This window comes from Schistocerca cancellata, chromosome 5, assembly GCF_023864275.1.
Source record: "Schistocerca cancellata isolate TAMUIC-IGC-003103 chromosome 5, iqSchCanc2.1, whole genome shotgun sequence".
Classification (NCBI taxonomy): domain Eukaryota; kingdom Metazoa; phylum Arthropoda; class Insecta; order Orthoptera; family Acrididae; genus Schistocerca; species Schistocerca cancellata.
Window position 1 is genome coordinate 143957027 of NC_064630.1, and position 21213 is coordinate 143978239.

Sequence of the window (21213 nt, forward strand, 5' to 3'; positions counted from 1 at the left end):
TTTATCGTCCATGTTTCACTTCCATACATGGCTACACTCCATACAAATACTTTCAAAAAATGACTTCCTGACACTTAAATCTATACTCGATGTTAACAAATTTCTCTTCTTCAGAAACACTTTCCTTGCCATTGCCAGTCTACATTTTATATCCTCTCTACTTCGACCATCATCAGTTATTTTGCTCCCCAAATAGCAAAACTCCTTTACTACTTTAAGTGTCTCATTTTCTAATCTAATTCCCTCAGCATCACCCGACTTTATTCGACTACATTTCATTATCCTCGTTTTGCTTTTGTTGATGTTCATCTTATATCCTCCTTTCAAGACACTGTTCATTCCATTCAACTGCTCTTCTAAGTCCTTTGCTGTCTCTGACAGAATTACAATGTCATCAGCGAACCTTAAAGTTTTTATTTCTTCTCCATGGATTTTAATACCTAGTCCAAATTTTTCTTTTGTTTCCTTTACTGCTTGCTCAATATACAGATTGAATATCATCGGGGAGAGGCTACAACCCTGTCTCACTCCCTTACCAACCACTGCTTCCCATTCATTCCCCTCGACTCTTATAACTGCGATCTGGTTTCTGTACAAATTGTAACAAGCCTTTCGCTCCCTGTGTTTTACCCCTGCCACCTTCAGAATTTGAAAGAGAGTATTCCAGTCAACATTGCAAAAGCTTTCTCTAAGTCTACAAATGCTAGAAACCTAGGTTTGCCTTTTCTTAATCTAGCTTCTAAGATAAGTCATAAGGTCAGTATTGCTTCATGCATTCCAACATTTCTACGGAATCCAAACTGATCTTCCCCGAGGTTGGCTTCTACCAGGTTTTCCATTCATCTGGAAAGAATTCGTGTTAGTATTTTGCAGCCATGACTTATTAAACTGATAGTTCGGTAATTTTCGCATCTGTCAACACCTGCTTTCTTTGGGATTGGAATTATTATATCCTTCTTGAAGTGTGAGGGTATTTAATCTGTCTCATACATTTTGCTGACCCGATGGCTCTCCCAAGGCTGTCAGTAGTTCTAATGGAATGTTGTCTACTCCCGGGACCTTGTTTCGACTCAGGCCTTTCAGTCAAACTCTTCACGCAGTATCATATCTCCCATTTCATCTTCATCCACATCCTCTTCCATTTCCATAATATTGTCCTCAAGTACATCGCCCATGTATAGACTCTCTATATACTCCTTCCACCTTTCTCCTTTCCCTTCTTTGCTTAGAACTGGGTTTCCATCTGAGCTCTTGATATTCATACAAGTGGTTCTCTTTTCTCCAAAGGTCTCTTTAATTTTCCTGTAGGCAGTATCTATATTACCCCTCATGAGATAAGCCTCTACATCCTTACATTTGTCCTCTATCCATCCCTGCTTAGCCATTTTGCACTTCCTTTCGATCTCATTTTTGAGACGTTTGTATTCCTTTTTGACTGCTTCATTTCATCTTGAATAGTTTTTATCAGGACCAACTAAAGTTGCTGTTGTCCATTTTTGCATTCGTCCCAAAAAGTAACATTCCCAACAAGACTGGGAGGACATGTGCAACAGTTATTGATAATTTGGTTATAAATCCACCTATCTTAAATGAAATAGATTTGACGTCATAGTTAATGGTTTATCGAAACATGATTGTCAAATGAAAGGACTGAAGTATCTCCATCAGCCAGGTTCAGCATAGAAGGGAAAAGTAAAATTTCACAGAATAGTAAGTGTTGACTCACAAGGGATTGGTCCAATAAGACATGTTGAAACCCCCCCTAAAATTTTTCACACAGGAAGAAGACAACGACAGTATGCAGTTACTATTCTCTCGAATTAGCCACTCAAGTAACATATATTACAAATTATCAGTTGCTTTTTGCACTATTGGTAGGTATTGACAATACAGATAAAGCTGAATTAATATTTATTGTTCTTTCGTAAGGCATGCCTGCTAATATTACCTTTTTTTTTCTTCCAGTTTCACAGTAATGTGGAATCCAATTATCGTTCTTAATTTAGCAATGATGGAATATGAAGACCATGGTTTCCAGCCAAAATCAAGTACTTCTCTTGAGGACATACATATGTGCTGTTTCTTAGTTGATTTCCTTGACATTCATTCGAATGATATTGACATTTTGTTTGAAATTATGGATACATTAAAAGAAATAGGAAATGACTGTGACGATTCCATGAATTGTGGTTTGGACCACGTCAGTTGTGCCAGTAAGAGTTCTAAAGAAGAATACCTTCTAAGCTTTAAGAAAAAAAGACAGTGAAATATTGGTTAAACGAAGGAGGGAAAAAACGCTTGAAAGCAGTGTGCCAAGGTGTTTTCATTTCGTAAAATCGGGGAGTGAACTGTACAAATGGAAGAATGAATTACATTAAGTAAGAAATATGTGCCAAATAGAAACCTGAAACTACGTGAATGAAAAACTGTTCAAAAGAATTAGAACTGCTCGCTAGAGGCTGTGCACCATTACTGATGAGGATCTAAGATACTGGGCCCTCTGAATTGTATTTGTCATGAATATTGCTAATTTACAGGCTTTGTTGACCTGGCTATGCAGGTTCAAAAAATCGCACAGAATAGAAAGTCGCAAAATAAACAAGCTTACATCACATAAACGTGTAGAGCAGCTGCCAGTGACAGACAATGCTATAGAGAAATTCCTAGCTGACTTAAAGACGAAACTTGCTGTTATCCCTGCAACTGCTACTTATAATGCTGATCAGTCAGGTTTCATGAAAGAACTGCATGCACACTGCACTTTATTATTTCGAGGTGAAAAGAAGACAGTCGGTTGCCCAATCAATGGATGCAATGACACATTCATATACAATAATGCCATTGAAAAGTATGAGTGTTTTACTGTTTCCGCAGCTGAACATCTGTCTTCAAGAACCACAAGGCAAATTTGGACCAAAAATAGAAAAATGGACTGTTTAGTTGCAAAAATCTTGTAATTGATGTATCAAAATCTGAAAAAATGAGAAAGAATAATTTTCGACATTTTGTTCAAAACGTATTCCTACCAGCTGCAGAAACCAATTCATTGCTTTTGTTGGATTCATTGTCTGGACGTAACGAGGCCTATGTTTTTGTGGAGGATGGCGAAAAATCTGTAGATGTCATGTGGAACTATTAGTGCGATTCAACCTCTCGATAAAGAATTTTTTCAACAGTGGAAAGCATTTGTCAGGAAATTATCAGACAGCATAATTTCCAATGCCTCTCTCTCATTTCAGGTTTATCACCGGAACAGTATTCTTAAGCTACAATCATTTGTACATTACTAGTTTTCTTCGCCATGCTTTAAGAATTTGATCAAGTATGCCTGGTCTGCAGTGCAGTATGCAGAACAGTGGCCGGGACCATATCTGACTCCATCACAGTTCTGTCTAAATAAAACTAGTGGTTACTGCGAAGTGACTGACTGAATCAATTTTTCCTTTGTCCGTTGTGCCTGGTGCAAGAAAAATGTTTGTTTTTATCATTCAGTAGACAATGCATTTTTGTGATGGCTACAGGGAATAAACAAACAACTGTTTCACTGATAGTCAAATGTACAACATTGAAACATTATTATAATGAATGGCCTACAGGAGTTGTTATAAAAAGTAGTACTGGAGTATACGTTTCATTTCAACAAATTACAAGTCCTCATTGATGGAACTCATCTCCGACATCAGGCACTGCCATGGTTTTATTTTCTCTGCTGGCCATTTCTATCAGAATTACATGTGCAAGATTTGAAGTTATTCAAAAAATGTTTGTATTGTATAAGCCAGGCTTTCACTGGAGCAAACAAGCTAACACGCACAAGCAAACGAGAATTGTGTCTGGTGTACCCGGTAGGCCTCTTGCAGGTCTTTCAACTGATGACCACTGCAACTATTTACATGTCCGTAGCCTTCCCCAGTTACCTAATCAGAAAATGGAGACCTGCAGTTTAACTTGGAATCCGAACCACATGTCTTTCATGGACACTCCAACATCTGTGTGAAGTGAATGCTTGGTTAAAAATCATAGTGAAAAAGCTGTCTGTACAGGATTTGATCCTGTGCTCTCTGGATCACAAAGTGTGCACTTTGTCACTAGACCATTTTTGTTTTATGAGGGGAAAAAATGACCATTATACCTTACAAGTGTAGTGGAAATGCTAGCTATGTCACCTCTTGAGATGATACTTGGCATCGGTAATTAGTGTTCTGTTTATAAATTTCCCCTCAGTGGTAATGAGAAGCCAGGGAAAAATGGCAGCCGACCTACAAGGAAAAGTTTGGACCAGTGTTAAGGAGAGATGGAGATACAATTCCGTGTAAAGTGTGTACGATCTTCATGCATGCCACACTTCCATACAAAGTGAGATACTTAAATTCCTCCTTCCCCGCACCATTTTGCATATTCCTTCAAGAACAGTGTGGTTGCCATGCAAAATAATCCTCACTGAATAGCAAAGTTTCACATTTTGGCTCTAACAAGATAGAATTGTCTCCTGTATCCTGAATATTATCTCCAAAAACTAAAAACTAATAACCCAACGTTCATAGGCAATGTTGGTTACCACATGTTCTCTTCCATTCCCTTCAGTATAAATGATTCTACCCATGTACAAACAAATGGTGGTGAGTTTTCTGCATATGCTCATTCACACTTGTTCGCTTCCATTCACTCCATTGTAAAGCAGGTTTTAGGTGCTGAAAATTGGCATCTGTGAACTCCGGATAATTCCACTATGAGGCGCTGTGTGAGTGATTCACCGAGTCGCATGCTAGATGGGCAGGGCTGTACAAACCACTGCTATAAGCTGTTCTCTGTGCGGCAAAAATGTATAACTCAACATTTTTTTACAAATGGTATAGTGTTAAAGGGTTTTCTCCTTGTGTGGAAGGAGTCATTTCTTAACAACAGAAAGAAAGGTCACTTTAATGAATAACATGGTAGGCATAAGGTAAAATTCAAAAGAAAGGTCAGTTTAATGAATAACATGGTAGGGATAAGGTAAAATTCAGAGTGGAAACACATTACATATAGTGTGTTGTAAGTTTCAGTGCTTGGCTCGTTCCTATTCTTGGTCTACATAAAGTTTTACCTGGGACATTGGAGAATTCTTCAGTGACTGTGATGTTTATTTTGATGATGGGCCCAAACACATCCATACGAAACACAACAAGGAGAATAACAGAATAGGCTTACAATTGGCTCAGCCTGTATTTTGACCTTTTGTTTACAAAAACTCATCTTATGCAGTTTGGAACGAACCAAATTTCTTACAGGTACCAGAAGGAAATATCAGTGGGTATATACTAGATGAGGTTCAATGGCTAAAGTTCTTGTATATCCAAATTGATATTAAACTAAGGTGGGACCAGCAAGTGGAAAGTTAGCCAAAAATCTCAGTTCTGTGTACTTTGCACATAGTAATCTATCTCATTGTGTGGACCTGCAGACAGTATTGCTAGCATACTTTGTGTTTTTTCACTCAATATTGTGGTATGGAATTTAAACAACAGTGTGATAGACCCACCAAAAGCTGTTTCAATGGATATTCAGAAATAACTAGTTTGGGTCAAGCGATCATCTTTCAAGTTAAATCAAACAATGGTGGGAATGTCAACAATGTACATAAAGATAGATACCTACTTACTGTAAAGAAGAAACATTTTCAGACAGGCACAATTAAAGGCATTTATATAAAGCTTTCAGCTACAGTCTTCACCGGGCAAAAGAGAAACGCACACCACTCATACACACAGGCAAGCTCACCTCATGCACACGACCGCCAACTCTGGCAGCTTGGGCCGGAATGCAGTTATCATGTGGGTTACAAACAGTAATTTGCAGGGGGGTGAGAAAGGGAAAGGGATAGTAGTGTATGGGCGGAGGGAGAGACGTATGCTGTCTGGAGGAGTGTGCAGGGACTAGAATGCCAATATGTGCAGTGTCAGTAGTTGTGGAGCAAGGAGGTGGGGGGGAAAAAGGAGTGAAACAGGAGAGGAGTGGGAAAAGATGGGCAAGTATGTTGTTGGTAGAGGGCAGCAAACAAAGAAGGTTGAGGAGGAGATGATAGGAAAGAGCTGTGGAAACTGTTGGGTGGAGGGTGTGGGGACAGTATGTTACCATATGTTGAGACTGGGCTAATTATGAGAGCAGAGTGTGTCGTGAGGATAACTCCCATGTGCGCAGTTCAGAAAAGCTCATGGTGGAGGGGAGGACCCAGAAGGCTCGGCTAGTGAAGCAGCCATTGAAATCGAGAATGTTACATTCAGTTGAATATTGTGCCCCTCATCCTGGTGGACAATTGGTTGGTAGTCATGCTAATATAAGAAGCTTTGCAGTAATTGTAGCAGAGCACGTAAATGACACGGCTGCTTTCATTGGTGGCCAGGCCCCTGATCAGGTAGGATAAACCCATGGGAGGACTGGAATAGTTGGTACTGGGTGGGGTAGATTGGGCAGATCTTGCACCTGGGTCTTCCTTGTGGCAAGGGGTTGGGATTGGGAGTGGCATAGTGATGAACTAGGATGTTGTGGAGGTTGGGTGGGCGACAGATCAGCATTTTAGGAGGCGTAGGAAGGATCTTGGGTAGGATGTCCCTCATTTCGGGGCATTATGATAGATAATCAAAGTCCTGCTGAAGTATATGGTTCAGTTGTTCCATTGATGAAGGTGGCACTCCTTTGTGACCAGTTCTAGGGGGTGGTGGTAGGATTGGAGGTGTGGGAGGAAATGGCACAGGAGATCTGTTTGTGGACAAGGTCTGTCCAAGGTTTACCCTACCCCATAAGGGCCTAGTTCACCTGTGAAATCAGCCATGTCATATATCATTTATCAATTCTGCTGCAATCATTGCACAGGTTTTATATTGGTGTGGAAACCAACTAGCTGTTCACCAGGATGAACGCCCACAGACAAACTGTGGCCAAGATCAAAGTAGACAATCCTGTGACACAACATGTGGCTGAACATAACATCTTTGATTTCAATGGCTGCTCCGCTACCCGGGCCCACTGGATCCTCCCCTCCACTATCAGCTTTTCTGAACTGCACAGATGGGAATTATCCTCACAACACATTCTCTGCCCCTGTAATTATCTCCTCCTCAACTTACCGTAACACACTGTCTCCACACCCTCCTCCCAACAGTTTCAATCCCGTCTGTCCTACCATCTCCCCCACCCCCACCACTTGATTCTTATTTCCCACCCTCTCTGCTTGCCACCCTTTGTCAACGTATCCACCCATCTGTATCTGCTCCTTTTATTCCTCACCTCCCTGCCCCAGAACTTCCTGTTGGCATTCTAGTCCCTGCACACTCTACCAGACAGCGTTTGTCTCTCCCCCACCCGTACACTACTATCCCTTCCCCTTCGCTGCCCCCTCCAGATTGCTACTTGCATCCCATGTGACAGTTTCTGGCTCAAGCTGCTGGAGTTGGCGTCTATGTGTGCATGATTGTGTGTATGAATGGTGTGTGTGTGTGTGTGTGTGTGTGTGTGTGTGTGTGTGTGTGTGTTTCTCTTTTGGTGGTGAAGTCTTGGCTGAAAGCTTTGTGAGAGTGTCTTTTAATTGTGCCTGTCTGCAATTTAGTGTCTTTGTTACATTAAGTAGCAATCTGTCTTTTCCCACATTGTTAATCTGATATGTGAGTATATTTTATATAAAATGCTTCACAATAACTATTTGTGTCATGTCATGCTTGTTATACACTGAAGTAACGAAAGTCATAGGAAAGCAGTATGCACATGTACAGATGGTTGTACTGTGTATGCAAGGTGTAAAAGGACAGTGCATTGATGGAGCTGTCATTTGTGCTCAGATGATTCATGTGAAAAGGTTTCTGACTTTACTATGGCTGCATTACGGGCAATAACAAACTTTGAATGCAAAATGGTATTTAGAGCTAGACACATGGGATATTTCATTTCAGAAATTGTTGGGGAATTCAATATTATGAGACCCACAGTATCAACAGTGTGCCAACAATACCAGATTTCCGACACTTCTCGACATGGGCAAACAGTGGTAGGTGGCCTTTATTTAATGACAGAGGGCAGCTGCTTTTATGTAGAATTGTCAGTGCTAACAGAGAAGTAACTCTGTATGAAATAACCATAGAAGTCAATGTGGGACATATGACAAATGTATCCATTAGGACAGGGTGGTGAAATTTGGAGGTAACAGGCTATGGCTCCAGACGACTGACGTGAGTGCCTTAGTTAATAACACCTCTCCTGAGCTCATGATTATAATGGTTGCACCCTAGATGACTGAAAAAACCATAGCCTGGTCATATGAATTCTGATTTCAGTTTGTAAAAGCTGTGGCACAGATACCTTGAAGCCATGGACCCAAGTTGTCAACAAGGGCCGCGCGGTTTGAGGCGTCATGTTGCGGATTGCGCGGCCCCTCCTGCTGGAGGTTCGAGTCCTCCCTCAGGCATGGGTGTGTGTGTTGTCCTTAGTATAGGTTAGTTTAAGTTAGGTGAAGTAGTGTGTAAGTCTAGGGACCGATGACCTAAGCAGTTTAGTCCCTTAGGAATTCACACATATTTGAACATTTGTCAACAAGGCATTGTGCAATTTGATGGTGGTGGCATGATGGTGTGGGCTGTGATTACGTGGAATGAACCATTCATTGACTGGGGATGGTTATGTTCAGCTACTTGGAGATCATTTGCAGCCATTGACTCCATGTCCCCAAGCAACTGTGGCATTTTTATGTGAAGCGGTAGGAGTGGGAGGGAAGTGGTATGGAGCCAAGCACGTTATAAACATATCTTAAAAACAGATTTATTGTTAATCTGTTCAAAACTTTTAAGCCCTTGAACACAGATGGTCAATTCAGAAAACTTTAAACAAACACTGATAACCAGCATTAAAGAACATTATTAACTGTACAATCCGATTGCTGACAGTAAAATAATACTGACAATAAACAATATGTACAAAGAATTCCAAGAATCTTCAAGTATGAGTCTTTCTCATTAAAACAAATTAATTGCAACTCACAATTTAAGAAATGGCTGGCTTGAGAAATCACGCACAACAATCAGTTAAATGACATATACAATCCTTCTGAATCCATTGACAACCAAGGGGTACACAACAATGCTTACTCGGGGGGGGGGGGGGGGGGGTAGTATGTGCCACAATATTGATATTAGTTTTACAAATGATAGGTCCTTCAGTGCACTTCCTGGCCTTTCTCTTTACAATAGTCCACCTCTTGGCACTCGTGCTTAGAATAACTTATGATACCTGCAACATAAATCTATTAGCACCAGGCATAGACAAGAAGTCGCAGCACTTAATTGAGAGATGTTTAATAGTGGCAACAAACATATGTAACCCATCTACCCTCCCCGCGCGCGCGCGCGCGCGCGTGCACACACACACACACACACACACACACACACACACACACACACACAGAGAGAATTTATTACAAGTATTAAAATTATCCCTTGGCATTAAAAGAACAACTTGAGTGACTTCCTGCCACAAGTAAGAAGTAATTATATGACCAATGCAAGCAAGAGCACTTGATTTTGTGAAACAATTCCAGAACAAGAGCAGTGCAGACAGTTTAAGCCACTTACTTGTATTCCACACACACTTCGTAAGTCAACAGCTAGTTCACAAACATCTCGGTTTACGAGAAGCAAGAGGCTCAGCCCACTTAACCAAACTAGAATTATAAACAGTTCAGTGATCATCCACCCGGCTAATCTTTACATAATGGTTGAGTAAAAGGAGCCCCCTTTCGAGCACAAAGTGCCTAAAGTGTGGTAAAACAACAGCAGTACCACGTTATAGTAACTGAAATATGAACACCATAGTAAATTACAGCCAACTGTATTAACTTATTTCTTAATGGGTGAAAGAAACTTGAATGGTAAAACATGGGAAAATTACAAATATTAGATCACTTAGACCAACCAGCTGTTTCATAACATATATGCTCAGTAGTGCAGTCCAGTCACAGAATGATATATAATAGTGTAACTGTGCTTGTACTTAAACCAAGCTGTGGGACACACTAATGCTTTAAACAGCCTTTTAGCCACCACACTAACGAACAGTCACTGCTGTTTGTGAACACTACTGCAAATTGGCCTTGTGAACACCAGTGCAAATTGACCAGTCCGACTCGGGCACAATACTCTCGTTGGACTTGTACTCAGCGACAAAGCTGGCTCCGCATAATCAGAACAGATAACATGCTGCACATTACGCCGCTTGCTTGCTCTCTCACTCTGGCAGCAGCCACATGACCCACCACCTTGTGGAGTATCCTCACACCACCGTGGAACCAAACTTGAAGGACTCGAGAGCAACTGACAGACTGCGTGCACTTATACAACCCAGGAGATCTGGGAAAAACCCGGGAATTTTTTCATCCGGGAGAAAACTGGGAAAAACCCAGGGTTTTTTTTAGAATTCTGGGAATTTTTTATTGTTTTAGTTTTCAGTTAAATTTTTGTAATTTTGACTGGTAAGAATCGATACTCTAACAAAGGATATTACTCTATCCCCACTACTGCAGAATAATACTTCAACAATAAAACGTAAACAAGAGAAAAAAACGAAAATAACTTAAATTGCAAAGGAAATGTGCCATATACGAAGACACACAGTGCTCATACAAGAGTCTGCCAACAGCAAAATATGTCAAAGGCTTTAGGAAGACTATGCAATGCTTCATAACAATAACAAATTGCCTCCGATGAGCATGTAGTCACAACTGTTTACATTAGATTCATTTTAGCAGTTACGAGCGGGCTCATACGCATACGCAGTTGAGTCACATTTGAGTAGTCGATTCTCCCACTTCTGGCTACAGGAGTGTGGCTGTTGGCTGTGCAAGCAATCACAGCAAGCAGCTAGATGCTACTGTGAAAAGAGGTGCCAAAGTCATATTCTTGAGGAAAAAGAAACTTGTTTCACAAAGCGCCTAGCATCCAGTGCACATTGGTCTATTAATTATTCATATGATTTTGAAATGCATCCTTGTTGGTTTTTGAACATTTTTGAACACATTTTAAGTTTATTTCTGAATGAATGATAAGTTGATTTTTGAATGAGTGCATAGTTTACATGATGTCTCTGTCAGGAGAATCCTCGTCGCAACTAGAAATAAACTTTCTGCAGACAAAAGAGGATGGGGCTATACGAGCTGAGTGGAGTAAAGCCGAACAGATGAATGCCAATTGCTGTCTGATTATGTGGTTGATTGGGTTTGCAAATAAGCAGCGTTGTTATAATTACAAGCGAAATTATCTTCTTGGTGTATCCAAGAAAATGAAATTTTGACAGAAAATTTTTGGCCAGATTGCTACACTAGTAAGGACCAGTTGTACGACCCCAGCTAACAGCCGCTTAAGTTCTATTCTGTAAGTAATGCGGAAAACTTTTTTTATGAACATGTAACAATGCCTAACTGGAGAATAATCGCGGGATAACTAAATTGGTGATTCTGGAAGGGTTAGTGAAGTTAATCGGCAAACAGATTGTGGTAATGGCAGGAATAGCTACAGAATTGGTGATGACAAGATTCTTGGTTAGTACGAGGAAGGAGAAGAAACGGGGACATCACACAAATTATGGAAGACTAAGAGGATTGCAAATTTATATAAAAATTTCATAATACTACTTTTCGATCTCATGCTTGAGAAACTGGTGCGTATGAATGAAATGTTAAACTATTTCCTGACAAAGCTTTTTGATTGTAGTAGGCCTAATAGGCATTTGATATTGGTACTTCGTTAATTATATTCTGTCGTGTTAGAAAAATGACCATTTGTGCCAAAACAGTCTCGTTTATTTGGTGCCTGTTACAAAATTGCTGCAATATTAGAAAGGCCTATTTTGTTTTATCTAGCAGATAGTGACAAAATAGACTTAGATCGAGAAACCACACCAGTTTTGGGTATTATTTGTATTAACAGCTTTTTCAGTATTAGATAACGAGACTTGGATTTTTCATGTAGCAAAACATTTGAGGAAACTTTGATGAGGTAATAGATTCTTTTGCAGAAAGGAAAGCACGCCATCTAAAGCTGTAGCAAGAGTAGAGAGAAAAAAATGCTAGGAGGTAAGGATTGAAGAAATGTGTACTTTCTTGCTTGTCTCTTGTCTTTATTGGTTCTATTTATCCTACATTTAATTTTGTGTCACACAAAACAGGAAGTTTTAACTAATAGGTTGTAAAGAGTGAAAATTTTCTGAAGAGTTCCTGTTCTCTTGATTACAAATAATCCCACCCACTACTAATTGCAAGAGGGTAGGCTGTCAAACCGGCCGACTGGGAGCGGGACAGGCACCACAGGACATTTCCATTTCCACTGTCCTGAATATTGTTTGATGGCATCCATCACAAAATATACATGTTTCAGTTCCACAGAGCGAAATATAGTGACGTGCGTTAGAAGAATGCTTTATGAAGAGTCGTGGCACTGCACTTTGGCACAGTTAAGACCAAATAACATGTCCTGCATTTCTTCAAACACATGTGTTTTATGTTTCAGACTTTTCAGAAAGTTTTTTTAAGTATTGACGCGGTTCGCAAATATTGTAGATCCGGGGCTGATGTGCAGAGCAGTCTGAGTTGTAGTGGGTAGTCTCCATGAGACCTGTGTTTAGTGATTTTGCTGTTTCCCCTTTGTTTACTCTCATGTCAAACGAAAACAAAACAGATATCTGTGGCCGGGAGCTATCAATTGAATTAAAATACATTAACTTAATTACGGAAGGCTAAAATATGTTATTAGTTTCAGATTTTATTTTATTTCCACCTTTCTGACAGTCAAGCATTAATCTCCTTGCAAAACAATGAAGTTATTTTTGTCTGTTTGCTAAAGAGATTTGACTTTTATTAACCTTTTCCACAGAGGCAGTCAATGTATTTGAAACAAGTGTTTAATTCAACAGTACTGGCTAGTTTCAACTGTTCACTGCATTTCAAGTGCATGTTTTCATCTTCTAGCACGTATGGCATTATGCCATAATAAAGAACTAAACGTGAGATAATACAGTACTGGTGCTCCAAGAAAATTTACATCCTGAAAACCACAATGAAAAGCTTAATATCAGGTCGAGGTCTACTTCATTGGGAATCTGGACGTATGAATGTGCACTTTAAATGTGCACATTTTAGTACACTTCACGAAACTCCGATGCTCCTGGAGTAGCCTCTTATATCTTGTTTCGTTTATGACATAATGTATGATCTTTTAATGTTTTACATGTACGTACATATGGGCTTCCTACGTCATTGTAGCTGCGTAAGCGCGATGTCGCCTATTATCTGTGCTCTCTGGCAGCTGCTGAAACGAACCTATTTCTAACAGGTCGCGGGAAAATATAGCAAATGGTGCTTTGAAAAGTGTTACTTTCAAAGTAAATATCCTTTTACGTAAGTTGAACTATGTGCGAGAATGTAACAGGAATTTCTTAAATCAAAGAACGTTTGACTCTCACTTAAAAATTAACACTTTGATGGCGAGCCATTTAGAAGAATTTCCAACCCTGAAGGTCAGACATTTATGTCATTATTAAAAATTTTACTGGCACATTTGTGTGATATATCTTAAAGTGTAACACATGCAAAAAAGATCAACATTATATGTGGAAGCATAGCTCCTCTTGCAGCTTATTAACCTTAGAGACCAATATTATATGTGAAAGCTTTTCTTTTCTTGTAGCAACACTATGTATATTAATTTAAACCTTTAACATTCCCTGTTTATATGTTCGTGCTACTTGATGTTGCTGTTGGCTGACTACATCACATGTCCTATGCTCTGAATATCCTCTGTCATCAGTTGGTGAGACCACGTGACATGAGCTATGACTGGCTTACAAAAGCGCATCAAAATCTCGATTCCAATGAGTTGGAAAGTAACATGGGGTGTTTGGTGGTATTTGAATGTATATTTTCGTAGTACGAAAGTACGCAGTATACATGTTGTTGCACATCAAAGATATTTCCAAAACGTGTCTTTTACCTTAGTTTTGTTTTCTAAAGTGCTGGGCAATTCTACATCCATGTATAAAACCATAACCATTCAAAGGATTGATAAGTTTTGCAGTTCCAAGGGAAAATATACTGTCACTTAACACGGAAAAATTGTGTTTTCACACGGGAGAAGTGTATTTTTAACTGGGAAATCCGGGAATTTTTTCCCCTTGTCGCGTATACAACCTGCCAATCAGAGACCATCAGACCAGTGTCTCTGGTCATAAGACGAAACCATGGACAATCATTGATAAACAGAGAGGTACCACTCTGGCCGCAAAGCCAGTGCACATGTCTTGTTGTGTGCGACACTGCACCAGGTCACTGGGCAACAACTGTTCACGATTGGTTTGAAGAACATTCTGGACAATTTGAGTGAATAATTTGGCCATCCAGATTGTCCAATATTAATCCCATCAAACATTTATAGGACATAATCAAGAGGCCAGTTCGTGCATAATATCCTGGACTGGCAACACTTCTGCAGTTGTGGACAGATGTAGAAGCAGCATGGCGCAGTATTTATGCAGGAGACTGCCAAAGACTTTTGACTCCAAGCCATGTCATGTTACTGCACTACGCAGGGCAAAAGGAGGACTGACACGATACAAGAAGGTATCCCACGACTTTTGTCACCTTACTGTATAGGTTCATGCATGTGTAGGTGACTTTAAGATGCCCGCTCAACTAAAATTAGTTGTCTCTGAATAAATATTAAATAAAACAGCTTTTACATAAAACAAAGAAAAGACAACCACTCACCTATAGCTGACTGATGTGTGACCCATAGAAACATACAGCTGTAAACACCATCTTTTGAGTTCTTGTTCTTTCTCCAGCAAAAGGACACACACACACACACACACACACACACACACATCCGCAGCTGCGATGAAACTTGTTTCACATATTATTCCATCTAGGGTTTCCATTGTTGTTAAAACTGCTCTTCGTGGTTCCATGGCGCCATTCTTGAAATACGTTCAGGCTGTGCAGCACCTACCTACAGAAAATACTTTAGGCCATAAGCTCTTGGGGCAATGGAGCTAACATGAAAAAAATATTTATTCTGCAGAATTGGGTAATAAGACTGTTTCATAAAGTTGATAACTGAACTCTTGCAGAAGTCTTTTCAGTGGCCTAGGGATTCTTAAACATATGTGCCAATATACAGAGTGTCCCACTTATCTTGACCACCCAAAATAACCCATATACAAATTACAAAATGTTTCAAGCAAATGTTCTTTAGCCATCAGGGGGACATCAATCAGCATGAGTACCTTCATTGTAGCTTTGTTTTTTACAAAGATATGAACAGCGGTATGTCTTTTTTAAATGGCACCCTGCATTTTTTATTCGGTAATTCATTTCCTCTCCTAAAGATCGATACAAAAATGTATCACAGTGTACCATTCACTGAAACACAACATTATTAGTTAGGTAACACAACACTGATGTTGACGCTCCCAGTGCTTAATGTAGGTACATGGGGTAATGGAACACATCCACGTGCTGACATTGACAGAGGACAAATGTAAACATAAGTAGAATGCACATCCGTCGTTCCATCAACCCTCGTCAGTTGATGAGTTGTTTGAGTAGAATATACACCAACGAAGAGAAGGTAGAAATGCTACTCATTTATGGAGAATGTAAGTTAACAGAACAGTAATTGCAATACTTCTTACGTACGGATACATTTGGTACATAGTTAAGTCCTTTTAAATGCTATTGTGTAGAGTAGGCATACAGTAAAGGCTGTCCTTCCTATAAACTGCATTGACATAATGTTTCTTTTATTGTTGTTGCTGAAGGTAGGCGAAATACTACGCAGGCAGTGGAACTGTACAAAGAGTGATATCCTGACAAGAACCCACCTCGCCGACAGATGTTTTCTCATCTTGTTGTGACGCTTCAGGAAATGGGAAGTTTCAACCCATGACAATGCAATCGTCGTAGCAGTCGCACAGACGAAGCTGCCAAAGTTACTGTTCTCGCTTCCGTTGCTGTGAATCCACATGTGAGCACACAATAGCTTCAACATGAGATTGGCATTTCTAATACCAGTGTACATCGTATTATTACACGTCATCAGTTCCATTCTTACCATGTATACCTACATCAAGAATTTCATGAGAACGATTTCCAGAATTGTATACAGTTCTGTCAGTGGCCACGGCAGCAAATTTTTGCCAACCTGAACTTCTACTCCAATGTTCTATTTACTGATGGAATGTTCCTTCTCAAACAAAGGACAGGTAAATACAAGAAACATGCATTATTGGTCCAGCGACAACCCATGATGGCTTAGACAGGTGGAACATAAGCGTCAGTGGAGAGTTAACGTCTGGTGTGGGATGCTTGGTACTACAATTATTAGCCCTTATTTCATCAGTGGTAGTCTAAATGGCACAGCGTATGCCAACTTCCTCAGACGAATTCTTCCTCCTCTTCTGGATGAAGCGCTGCTAAAAACGAGAATGCTTATGTGGTATCAATACAATGGGTGTCCAGCGCATAATGTCTTGCGTGCACTTCATGTTCTGAACCGAAGGTATCCGGCCAGATGAATTGGTCAAGGAGTAACAGTTACTTGGCCTGCTGGTCTCCTGATTTAAATCCTCTGGACTTTTTCCTTTTGGGATGCTTTAAAGATGTTGTCTATCACGATGATATTCCAACAACTCCAGAGGACATGCAGGAACATATCGTGCTTGTTTGTAATTCTCTTCAGCAGGCAACACTGGAAGCAGTAAATAATTCTTTCATTCAATGAGTGTATCAGTGTCCAGGGTCACCACTTTGAGCACCTTTGAATGTTCCACTCCTGGGTAATGGTACAGGAGAGTCAATTTTGTGTTATGTTTTTACTTGGTTTTCATTTGTTTTCTGACAACTCCAGCAAGTGGACAAGTTTATGATCCTGGTCTCAATGTCAGTGTTGTGTTATGTAATTAATAATGTTGTCTTTCAGTGCATGGTACACTGTGATACATTTTTGAATAGGTCTTTAGGAGAGGAAATGAATTACCTGCCATTTAGAGAAGTCATACCGCTGTTCATATCTTTGTAAAAAAAACAAAGCTACAACCAATGCAGTCATGCTGATTGATGTCCCACTGACGGCTAAAGAACATTTGTTGAAACATTTTGTAATTTGCATCTGGACAAACAGTTATTTAGGGTGGTCAAGATAATGGGACATCCTGTATATAGTCCTTAATAGTAGTTGTGCTTAATAACTAGAGCAAATTTAGAATAAACGGCGTAATTCATGATCACACCACTAGAAGTAGAAATAATTTTCATGTATACTCTGCAGCCTCTGCTAGGGTTCGGAATGGAATTTTGTGTTCTTGTGCAAAGACCTACAACATATTGCTGGTAGACATCAAGTGGGAAAATGTAAATTCACAAATTTAAAAAAGAAGTAAAAGAGTAACTCATTAGCCACTACTCCTGCAACTTACAATATATTTATCATAAGTGATTTACAATCTGTGTAGTACTAATATTTATATTAAATAGATCTTGTCTTTTCCAATATATGGATAGTTGTTTGTGTAAAGTTACAAGAGTGATTTGTTTTAAAAAAATAGATAAAAACAACAGCTGTGTTGTGTAAAAGAAACAGCATTTTTTTTTCCATATCCAAATGAGCTGTTTTCTGCAAATATACACGTACAGTGTGTCTGAGGAAGAAAGGCCAATATTCAGGGATATGATAGGAACTATCATTTGAAGCAAAAATGTCCAGTAAATGGGGGCATTTCTTCATCTTTGATACTCTGAAACAAATCTCTCTTACTGCAGGCTCCTTGCCATCAATATTTTGTTGGGAGGTAGTATGGATCAAAACAAGAAAAACTTGTAAACATGGGCTCTAAAATGCATATCCTAAGAGCTATGAGCACTTGTTCAGTAGATAAGCTGTGTTCCACAGTAACAAAGATAAGCGAGTGCTCATAGCTCTTAGGATATGCATTTTAGAGCCCATGTTTACTGGACTTATTTCTGTGAATGATTGTTTCTGAATATTAGCCATCCCTCCTGGGACACACTGTTTAAAATAATTTCTGTAACTATCAGTGTGATTTGACTAGCGCGAACCATAATTTGTTATTAGTAGTCAGCAGTAACTTGACTTATTCGACAACAGCCCTGAAGGCTCACCTTTATGATCGGATTTACAGCTCTGTGGTGACTGAAAAAGGGGACAGTGTGTAATGAGAGCTGAATTTTTGCATCGCCTCATGAGACAAATTTAGATAGTTCAACTGGAAGGACACTCTGTGTTGGTTGTTTATAACCCAGTGTCTTAGTCTGTCAGTAATTTTGACATTAGGGATTATTTGAAATATTACTAAATTTAGAAACATGTATTGTTAGTTAAATTCCTGGGACAGATGATAGGAAATATTGGACTGTAGTGATGGGTCAGTGGTTTGTTATTCATTGTTCACCAGCACTCTGTACCTCATGCTGAATTAGCGAATGTGTAATTGCCATTATCTTCAGTTTTACAAATAGTTTGGAATTCTCAGTGTTCCTGTAAGTTGCTCAAGAAAGGCAAGTATGTGTGGTGTAATGTGCTAAATTTGCACTGTGCTAGTAACAGTGCAACAGTCATTGTTTTCTTTAATGTAAATTGACTGCCTTCCAAGAAACATGCATTGTTGTTATAATTTTGTAAAACAATTTTGTTGCAGTTATTTTGAATTATGTATTCTAAGCATATAGAATTGTAAGTGAAATACTTAATTTTATTCCTTGATTGTGCTAATATCATTCACTCTGTTCTTCCTTCCAGTCTTTTACAAGATGCTACATCTATTGACCTTTCTCAACTGAGCAAAGATTTACACTCTACCTCAGAGTATGCACGACTGTATGGGCTACCTACAAAGACAATGAAGACAGGTGCTCAAGATAGCCGTTGTACGGCATCTGAGAATACCATCTCAGGTGTCAATATTTGCAGATCAGCAAGTGACGAAGATGATTCATTCATTGTATTTGAGGATTCGAAGGAAAAACAGAATGCAGATGAGTTTTTAACTTCATTTGACGATGAAATTAGTGAACAGGGACAAGGTGACAGCATTATCTCTGTAGGCTCAGACTATGATAGTAGTCAGACGAGCTGTGATGTGACCTCAAGAAGACCAGCATCACTAAACATACGTGGAGATGGTAGTATCATGGCCAGTCCATCAACATCTGTGTTCCTGTACATCCAAATGCAGCTATGCCACCGTGAAAGCCTAAGGGAATGGTTATGTGATAATGTGTCCTCTAGAGATCAGCACAAAGTTCTTGTAATGTTTGAACAGATTGTGCAGGCAGTGGAATATGTTCACCTCCAAGGCCTTATACACAGGGATCTAAAGGTAAGATTAAAGTAGATCCGGTTAATATATACACTTAGAATAACTTGTGATATTTTTCATTGAATAATGTTGATGTGGTATTTGCTTTGAGAGATGAAAATCCTCTAAATTCATATTCTAGTGGAGTTCAGAAATTGATACTGCTGTACCTTTCTTAGCATCCAATAAAATCAAGTGCTGTGTTTGGGGATTAGCAAAGAACATCTTAGTCTAGAGTAAAACTCATTCATAAAATAATGAATGAGATATGTATACATTATTTTGTTGTGAAGGACAAAAGAAACAACAGGCATTACCTTATACAAAGTAACATATTCCACTTATCACATTACAAAAAAAGCAGATTTTTTTCTTAATCACAGCAGCCAGTGCTTTTGCAAATGTTTATGCAATGATGGCAGTACAATTGTTATCTTAATTGTGTGGTGGTCATGTGTTTGATTTTCATCATCAATGATCTCTTGCTGGACTGACTGCTTGGATCTCCTTAGATTCCAAGGTATGCACAAATGACAAAATAACAAACAATTGAGACAAACTGAATTCTTCAAGAATAAATTGAAACACATGTAATTAATAAGGAAATTAATGGCACTCTGAAGTAGTTCAGGAAAAGTTGTATAAAATCGTTCAAGGCATGAAAAAAAGAAACTTATCTGGGAATGGTGGTGTATTAAAGCTGAGTGTAAAATATTACAAAAGGAACTTGGATAATTATTTACAGAATGCCTAAGGTTGTAGACAGTTGCCAAAAACTGGACAATAATATAGTTATATGAATATGTGGTATCTGTTTTTGTTTGAAAGAACTGACACCACACATTCATATAATTGATTTGACTCGATGGGCAATGAATCCACAACCTTCAGTGTGGAAGCATGTTAATGTTTGATCTCCAGTGGGAATCTAAAATTAATGAGCATGGAGGACATGGATGGAGACTTGCAGATAGGTGGTGCTAGGTGGGAGTGTGGGTCATTTGAGGAACATGCTAAATACTCCATGCATTTGCAATAAATCAGTGTATTCGGCTGGCACAGAGGTTAATGAAACTGCCTAGTAAGCAAGAGATCCCAGGTTGAGTCCTGCTCTAGCACACATTTTCACTTGTCACTGCTGATTCCACACAAAGTCCTGATGCAGCTGATGTCAGTAGTTCCTTCCCTTCCCTTTCTCCCCCCCCCCCCCTCCCCCTGTCCACCTTCAGTTTACATAATAATATAGTTGTTCTACTTAATAAGATAGTTGACAGACAAGACAGAAAAAGCCCCTCTGTAACTTAAAAGGTGTCTGACAAAATTATCACCAACAATAGAATAAACATTGAACTACTACTAAGCAAAGCATGTTTTAGACATGGGTGTAGCACAATGTCCCGTTTGTGACTCATGGAGCCCTTTACCAACGGCTCATAGATTTTGAGAATGCTTTCAGCCTCATTTCAACGAGAAATTGATTCGACATATGTCAGTATACTAATACGTTAACACTGAATTTACTATCAGATTTCACCAAGAAAGTGATACATTGAGGATTGAAAAAAGGTGGGCAGGGTGAGTCCATATCTCCTAAACTAGTCTCGGCAGTCTTAAAGGAACTTTCCGGTCCTTAAACTGGGAAAATGAAGAAGGCATATTGTTAATGGAACTTATCTGAGCCACTTTTGACTTGTTGACACATTATACTGTTTGCTGCTGATGCAAATAAACTTGAGCAACTAATGGAAGAACTTAATTGATCAACTTTGATAGTAAGACTGAAAATCAATAACAAAAAGACTGAAATTATTTACATCCAACAGATTGAAA

General features: G+C 39.2%; 1 protein-coding gene across 1 annotated transcript in view; it reads left to right on the forward strand.

The window, feature by feature from the left end:
* The window catches only part of LOC126188288 (eukaryotic translation initiation factor 2-alpha kinase-like), a 231877-nt gene that overhangs the window by 150968 nt on the left and 59696 nt on the right, over window positions 1-21213 (forward strand). Inside the window, exon 13 of the mRNA XM_049929872.1 lies at window positions 18825-19404. Within this exon, the coding sequence (XP_049785829.1) occupies window positions 18825-19404 (580 nt within the window). The remainder of the gene's footprint in view (window positions 1-18824; window positions 19405-21213) is intronic.